The 8,001-nt window shown below is 41.4% G+C and overlaps 1 protein-coding gene across 5 annotated transcripts; it reads left to right on the forward strand.

Moving 5' to 3' along the window:
* Positions 1 to 763: 763 nt before the first annotated feature.
* slc68a1a (solute carrier family 68 member 1a) lies at positions 764 to 7,961 on the forward strand. 5 transcript variants are annotated; one of them, XM_077503884.1, is made up of 10 exons: positions 764 to 978; positions 1,701 to 1,782; positions 2,351 to 2,583; positions 3,369 to 3,448; positions 3,522 to 3,971; positions 4,052 to 4,172; positions 4,265 to 4,361; positions 4,434 to 4,605; positions 5,949 to 6,142; positions 7,088 to 7,961. In XM_077503884.1, the coding sequence occupies exons 2-10, from the start codon at positions 1,704 to 1,706 to the stop codon at positions 7,327 to 7,329; spliced, it is 1,668 nt and encodes a 555-aa protein (XP_077360010.1). In that variant the 5' UTR covers positions 764 to 978; positions 1,701 to 1,703; the 3' UTR covers positions 7,330 to 7,961. The 5 variants fall into 5 exon arrangements, with proteins under 5 accessions (XP_077360010.1, XP_077360013.1, XP_077360012.1 ...); XM_077503887.1 differs by having other exon boundaries at positions 765 to 978; positions 1,701 to 1,962; XM_077503886.1 differs by having other exon boundaries at positions 765 to 1,962.
* The last annotated feature ends 40 nt before the right edge of the window (positions 7,962 to 8,001 follow it).

Raw genomic sequence — 8,001 nt, forward strand, 5'->3', positions numbered from 1 at the left:
ACGCTATTTAACGTAAATATGTCGTAAATGGTGATTTATTCGTATAGAAAGGAATTGAATTGTTTTGAATTGAATTGAATGTCTTTATTGTCATTGTAAATAAATAAATACAACGAGATTAAAAACGCCGCTCCAGTAAAGTGCTTCATCTTTAAAACCAACATTAAAACAAACGCAAATGTAAGAAATAAATACTAAGGGCACCCGTTGAACTACACATCCCATAATGCATCTCGGCTACCGCAGCTGCCACTATCTGGGGTAGCGTTGAAATACAGTAATATGAAGAAGAAAATATGAGCATTAAATCAGACTATTTATTTACTACGCTTTTCAAAACATAGTGTACGTGCGTTTATATTGTAGTATGGAAATTTGAAGGAAAAAAAAACATGTGCAAAGCTGTGAGCACAAATTGTAAACAGAAACTGTCCGTGTGCACGCGCTTAAAAAAAATATAATATAACTATCATTTATTAGAAATAATTTTGCAGTAGCCGGACTAGAGTCCCCGTAGCCCAGTTTCAGATGTGATGTGCGACGCGTGCCCTCTGCTGGAGTAGAGACGACATGACAACAACAGCAACCGTTTAAATTTCCTTTCGTTTTACGTAAAAAAAAAAAAGAAGAAAATTATCAAATGTAATGTGGGTTGACTGAGCCTCACAAGAATTTTCTTCCGCAGCAAGGGTGAATTTAAAACCCACTCCAAATTCAACGACACTGCCGCGAGGGGGCGCTAATAATACGCTACCGCCTCCATCACCGTGCTTGGAAACGCTCCCCACCGCAAATCTGCCGCGGTCGTCCGGGCGACGAGACTCCTTGCCGCGGTTGACATGACGTGGACACCCGGCCTCCTTGCTGGATCTCAAGAGCTCGACACGACGGCTTTCCGCGACCAACAAGCGAGCAAGGACCCTCGAAGATAACCACGTGAGCTCAGTCCATCGACTTGGCGTCGTTGGTCTCTCCGTCGTATGTATCTATCTATCTATTTTTTTACGATAAATGTTTCTATTTGCTTCCGGTTTACCAGCTAGCGTGCTAACACGTTACCATGGCTAACTATCGCTAATTTAGCGTTAGCCACTTGCCCATTTTGCCTAACATGACTGGTTTACTGTAATTAAACGGACTTGAGTTGACGTGTAAACTCTTAAAGTAGCTAAATTGTTTGTGCTTATCCATTTTTTGTTGGGATCTGTTTGGCCAGGTTGTGTCACTCTTCGTCAAATTAGCTTAGGTTTCACTTACTTGAGCTACTTCCTTCTTGAAAAGCTCAACAGGTGGTCAAAAGTTGTTTTTTTGAAGCAGGGCAGTAAAGCATCATATGTACAAAGGTTAGATTTGTTAAAAGGTATTTTTCTGTGTGGAAAATGTGACATAAATGAGATGAGATTGATTATATATGGTTCTGTTCCAAACAAATTAATGTCACTGGGCAGACAGAAGAATATATCCGGTACCTGTTGTGTGTGTATACTGTTATATTGTTGTCTTAACTCGATTATTGGTAGGTTTGCTGTTAACCAATGTACAATAAGCTTTTTTGATGCTTGGTGGTGGGACAAACTGGCATTGTGGTTATTCTTGTGCCGCAGACACACATAGTCCTTTCCCCCCCTAACACTTGTTTTATTTTTATTTTTTTTTGCATGCTGTGTTGACAAATTTGCTCCCTTTTGTTGTCCTGCTAGTGCATGTCCACCAAACCTGCTCGTCGGGGCCCCTTTAGAGAACTCTCCGACTCCCAACATGTCATTGCAGTGTCTGGTTACAGTAAGTTTTGTTGATGTGGATCAATATAAGCTGCCTGTTGGCAGCTAGTAAGGGGCCCAAAACAGGAGTTATCGACAACGACACGTTGCAACTTATTGAGCAGTGCTTTGTCATTGATATGGGCCAATGTCAGCTGTCCCCTGGGGCCCCAAGTAATTTCCTGGCTTGCGGAAAAAGGAGGCAAGTAGATTATACTTCTGTACATTATTTTTGTCTTAGAAAAAAAACATTGAAGGTCGCAATATAGTTGCTTACAAAGGTAACAGAATAGCACAAGGGCTGGTTGAGGAAGTACATGGATGAGATATGTGTTCCCAAGCTGCAAATATTTTCCAGAGGTTGCCTTGCCTCCCCTAGAGAACTACATGAGAAAATTGCCACCTGAGCCATGTATTTTGACAGATAATGTTATCAAGCTAAATTGTTGAACATTTTCCAAGTTACTTTATTGATATAGTACCGTACATTGCAAAATGTTTGAGTGTTTGTATGTGAAATGACAACCTTCTACCAAACCAACTCAAATGGCAAACTGCTATTCTCAAAATAAACCCGTCTTGCTTTGCAGGCGATGATGAGGCGGTGACCAGCCGGGGCTTGAGTGACGGAGTGGGGAAAGGAAGAATGGGCCGGAGCGCGGCGGACTGCTGGCATGGCGGCATCATCGTCATCCCCACCGCTGTGCTGTACGGCTCCTTGGCCCTCTTCACTTCCGTCCTTCACAACGTCTTCCTGCTTTACTATGTGGAAACTTTTGTGTCCGTCTACAAGATCGACAAAGTCTCCTTTTGGCTGGGAGAGGTGAGCGAGTATGGAGGACCAAAACTGCCAGAATAAAAAAATAAAGTGAAAATCCAAATGAATAGTACAAAAATATATAATTAAATAATTCAATACAGGAAAAAGTTATGTAAATGGAAATAAAAAACATAAAAAGTATATGAATGAATGACTAAAAATGAATACAAACATTTTAAAAAATGATTAAAAAAAATATGAAAATAAATGTGGAAATAAATACAAAAAATATCATCAGTGGAATTAAACATCAATAAATTAAGAATATATATATTTGTTTTTAGTTTCACTTTTTTTATTTTTTTTTATTTTGACAGTTCTAGTCCTCCATAAAGATTAAATATGGAAATAAATACATAAATAGAAGTAAATATCATTCAATAAATACAATTTTATTTGGTTTTATTTTCACCTTTTATGTATTATTTTTTGGCAGTTATGGTTCTCCATATTATAAATAAATACATAATTAAATGTATAAATAGTATTAATATCAATAAAATAACATTCTATATTTATTTTTACTTTTTTATGTTGGCAGTTTTGGACCGACATATAAATAAATGTGGAAATAAATACAAAAATAAATATTAACAGAATTAAAAATCAATGATTAAATAAAATTATACTTCTTTTTTTTTGTTGTAATTTTCACTTAGTTTTTTTATTTTTATTTTGGTAATTCTGGTCTTCCATATTATGAATAAATGTGGAAATAAAAACAAAACTAAAAATCAATCAATACAATTGTATATTTTGCCCTGTTCTGACAACGCGTGTAATTCCAGACGGCGTTCCTGCTGTGGAACAGCCTCAACGATCCTCTCTTCGGCTGGCTGAGCGATCGCAGCTTCCTCAGCTCTCCTCAGTGAGTGTCCGCACCCGCCCTTCATCTCCTTCAAAGGCGATGCCGTTGACTGACTTGATTTGCCGGCGCGCAGGAACGGCGACCAGCTGACGTCTCCAGAGGTGGTCCTGAAGCGGCTCCGCGCCCTCTCGTCCAGCGGGCCGCTCTTCGCCCTGTCCTTCCTGGCCTTCTGGGTGGCGTGGGCCAGGCCGGGCCTGCAGTTCCTGCTGTGCCTGTGCCTCTACGACGGTTTCCTGACCATGGTGGACCTCCACCACAGCGCCCTCATGGCCGACTTGGCCGTGTCGGCCGCCGACCGCACCCGTCTCAATTTCCACTGCTCGCTGTTCAGCGCCCTGGGCTCCGTCTCCGTCTTCTTGTCCTACTCCTTCTGGGACAAGGAGGACTTTTACGCCTTTCGCCTGTTTTGCGTGACTCTCGCCGCCTTCTCCGCGCTGGGCTTCTTTGTCATCTCGCGGCTGCTACAGCAACGCTTTCAAAAGGAAGTTCGCCCCAGATTGGATGAAGTGCACACACTCAAAGAGTATGTTCTCCAAAAAAAACAACTTGACAACTTTTGTCGTGCGCGTCCTTACGTCCTTTTCCTGCTGCTGTATCGCACAGGCTCAGTGTTGGCCACGCCCCCTTCACCTCACCAGAGCGTCCCGTCACCGTCTGGCAATACCTCAAGCAGCTCTCCAGGCAAAGGAACTTTGTGTGGTTTGTCTCCATGAACCTCCTCCAGGTGATCCCATTATCATTTTCAATTTTAATGTTCTGTGAATTGTTGATTTTATAATATTAAAAATGTGCTTTTCCATTTTGTGTTGAGCGCAGGTGTTTCACTGCCACTTCAACAACAACTTCTTCCCTCTCTTCCTGGAGCACCTTCTATCAGACAACATCTCCGCCTCAACAGGCTCCATCCTCCTCGGTAACAAAAAAACAAACAAACAAAAAACAACATTCACGCGAATGTAAAGGCGGCCATTTTGTTGACGCGCAGGCATCTCGTACGTGGCGCCGCACCTGAACAACTTATACTTCCTGACGCTGTGCCAGCGCCACGGCGTCTACCAGGTCATCCGCTGGCTCTTCCTGCTCAAGCTGGGACTGAGCGTGGCCATGCTGCTGGCCGGTGCCGACCGCGTCTATTTGCTGTGCATCTTCATTGCTAGGTGCGCTTTGTTTGCTTACTGTATGAGTCATTCAGACCTCTCACGTTGTGTATGTACAGTACATCTGGAAATCATTTCTGGCACTGACAGTGACAGTTTTTATAATTTTGCGTTAAAGGGGGTGGCAACCGTCAATTTTTTTTCACAATAATATGCTCTATGCATCCCCACTATTTATTTTTATTTTTTTTATCCATCTCAAGGGACGGCCATTTTGCCACTTGCTCTCGACTGAAGATGACATCACAGTTGCTCAGGTCTCAGGTAACAACCAGTCACAGCATAGCTTCAGAAATCTGTGCTGTGGTTGGTAGTTGCCTGAGCCCTGAGCAACTGTGATGTCATCTTCAGTCGACAGCAAGTGGCAAATGGCCGCCAGCTTAGATGCGTAAAAATGGCTGGATTTTGCTCCATAACTCGTATTCCACAATGTAATATGAATCAGAATGTCATGTTTAGAAAGGTGAGGTCACATATAACACATTATTGTCAAGAAATTTTTAAAGGAATACTTGACACATTGAGCCATTTTTAGCAGTAAAAAGATCACATTTTTGTCCAGAATTAATTTGATAACTTAATTATTTTTCATGTAGAATTAATACCTTTAACTCATTCACTCCCAGTCATTTTCACGGAAGCAACCCCCTTCTCTCCAGGCTGTCATGCCCACAGAATATTGTGTTCTATTGCTATAAAAACATGGAACCTACCAAAAGAAAGATTAGTCTCTTCTTTCATCAGGGAAAAAAAATATATTTGTATCTGTTTCCATTTTGCAGCAATTAGCATTAGAATATAGCTAAGTTTCATTGCTATTCAGATTTCTGGTGAAAACACTGTCAAGACATGGCTGATCTCTTATACTATGCTGCCACCTGCTGGCCGTTTTTTTGTAATAACTGCCATTACTTTAAGCCACCTCTTCATGTCAGAAGCTGTAGCAAAGCCTTCTATATGTTTTTGCATAAAAAACGTATTTACGCGTTTTTGGGATTGAATGAGTTTCCAATTACTGAAGATGACATCACCTGTGCTGAGGAAGTAGGTAACGACCAATCAGGGCTCACCTATTTTTTTATGGGTTTGGTCAGCAACCTGAGCCATGATTGGTCGTTACCTACTTCCTCAGCACAGGTGATGTCATCTTCAATCGACAGCAAGTGGAAACAAATGTTTTGAAAGGTATTAATTGTGCATAAAAAATGATGACATTATCAAATTAATTCTGGACAAAATATAAACTTTTTACTGCTGAAATTGGCTCAGTGAGTCAAGTATCCCTTTAAGGTTGGCTTCCATTTTAATACATTGACTGCCCTTCCTCGTCTCGCCCCCGCCAGCAACCGAGTGTTCACGGAGGGAACCTGCAAGCTGTTGAAACTGGTCATTTCAGACCTGGTGGACGAGGACTTTGTGGTGAACCGGCGGCAGCAGGCGGCGTCGGCGCTGCTCTTCGGCATGGTCGCCCTGGTCACCAAGCCCGGGCAGACGTTGGCACCTCTCATCGGCACCTGGCTGCTGTGCGCCTACACAGGTACGGGATGTCAACGTAGGGCTTGGCGCTTCAGTGGTTTGAGCAATTAAGACATTTAGTTATTAGTTATGTTAATTATATGGTGTGGTCTAATTATAGATGAGAGGTGCCAGTGAGTGGAGCAGCCATTTACAGCACTTATGACACTTAATTGTCGTTTTAGTATTGCTTTTGCTAATCTGAATCTGTGAATATTTACTATTGAAAGGCTGAAATACAATTTGGACATTCTCCCAGCCATTTTCACTGAAGCAACCCCCCTCACTCTTTTAGTGTATTTTGACCGATTTTTGCAAGGCCTACAGAATATTGTGTTCTATTCCGATAAAAACATGGAAACTACGAAAAGAAAGATGAACGTTTCCCCTTTCATTAGGCAATCTGTTACCCATTTTGCAGCAATTGGCATTAGAATATGGCAAAGTTTCATCATTATTCACAAATCTGCTTACAATTGTGGAGAAACAGCTTGTTTTTCATCATGGTTGATCTCTTATACTCTTCTGCCATCTGCTGGCCGTTTTTGTAATTACTACCATTTTTTTTTTTTCACCCATTCTCTACAGTTGAGAGGTTGCATCAAAGCCTTCTGTATGCGCTAGCATTAAATAAAAACAAACAAACAAAAACAAAACATAAAAACGTATAAACACGTCTTTGGGACACTTAATACATTTGAAATGTAGCGTATTTATACGTTTTTGGGAGCGAATGAGTTAAGAATGATTTGGTTTAAAAAAAATAAAATAAAATAAAAATACACCAGAAAAGTGCCTACACATGAGGAGAAGGCTCTCCGAAACTTCCACTAACAACCAGGCTAAAACTTCCCCACGTGTCAATCGAGACGTATCACTTCAACATACAGTACAACACTTCACATCTCTAAACCCTGCCAACAACGCTCTTCTAATCCACATCCTTGACCATGTTGTACTCCACCAGGCTACGATATTTTCCAAAGGGAACCGGAGAAGGACTCCGCTGTGGACGCCCCCTCGGGCGGGGAGACGCCCCCTCTACGTCTGGGTTGCTTCCACATGCTGGTGTTTGTGCCCATCACCTGCGCCCTGTTGCAACTGGCCGCGTGGTCGCGCTTCACGTTGCATGGGCGCAAGCTGCAGGGCATTAAGAGCATCAGGCAGGGCTCCCAACACGGCGGCATGGTGGACGTCAAGGCTATATGATGACGACAGAGCCAAGTTGTGCACAGACGCTTTTTTGGGGGGGTTGTCTTTGATATTTAAAAAACAAAACAAAAAAACGTTGACTGGAAGTGATCGAGTCGCAGCCTTCGTGTGCAGCGATTGAAGGGGAAAAAAAAAAACAGCACAATGACAGATCCGCTCTTTGGGGTATAACCTAAAGGCACATTTTAAATAAATGACACCTGCCTTATTTTTGAACAGAGTATTACATATATATTTATACTGTAACAGTTGACTACAGAATCAAAAGGACCAACACACATTTAATGCCAACCGTTCTTTGTTTATAAATGAACATCCACTTGGTTTTTAGCATCAGGGAAGAATGTCAATCTTTGTATTTGAATTGTAATTGTATTTTGTCTTTAAATAGGACTGCATGGAAGTTGAAGTTAGTGGAAGAGTTACTGTTTACGTAAAGGATTGATTTTTATTTTTGTTTTTGCACAAAAAACTGCCACTTGTTAAAATCCTGGTGACTGATTTAAAGTGTGCACTGCCACTGCTGCTTTAACAGTTGAACTTGACTCTCAGTGATTGATTAGATTTTTGTCATTTTACAAATGTGTGCCATTACCAAAAACAATAAAATGTCATGGCCAAAATTCAAATAGTGACTAGTGCGTTATTTTGTCTGGCACTAAAAGAAGA

The sequence above is a fragment of the Festucalex cinctus genome, chromosome 17 (assembly GCF_051991245.1).
Source record: "Festucalex cinctus isolate MCC-2025b chromosome 17, RoL_Fcin_1.0, whole genome shotgun sequence".
Lineage (NCBI taxonomy): Eukaryota > Metazoa > Chordata > Actinopteri > Syngnathiformes > Syngnathidae > Festucalex > Festucalex cinctus.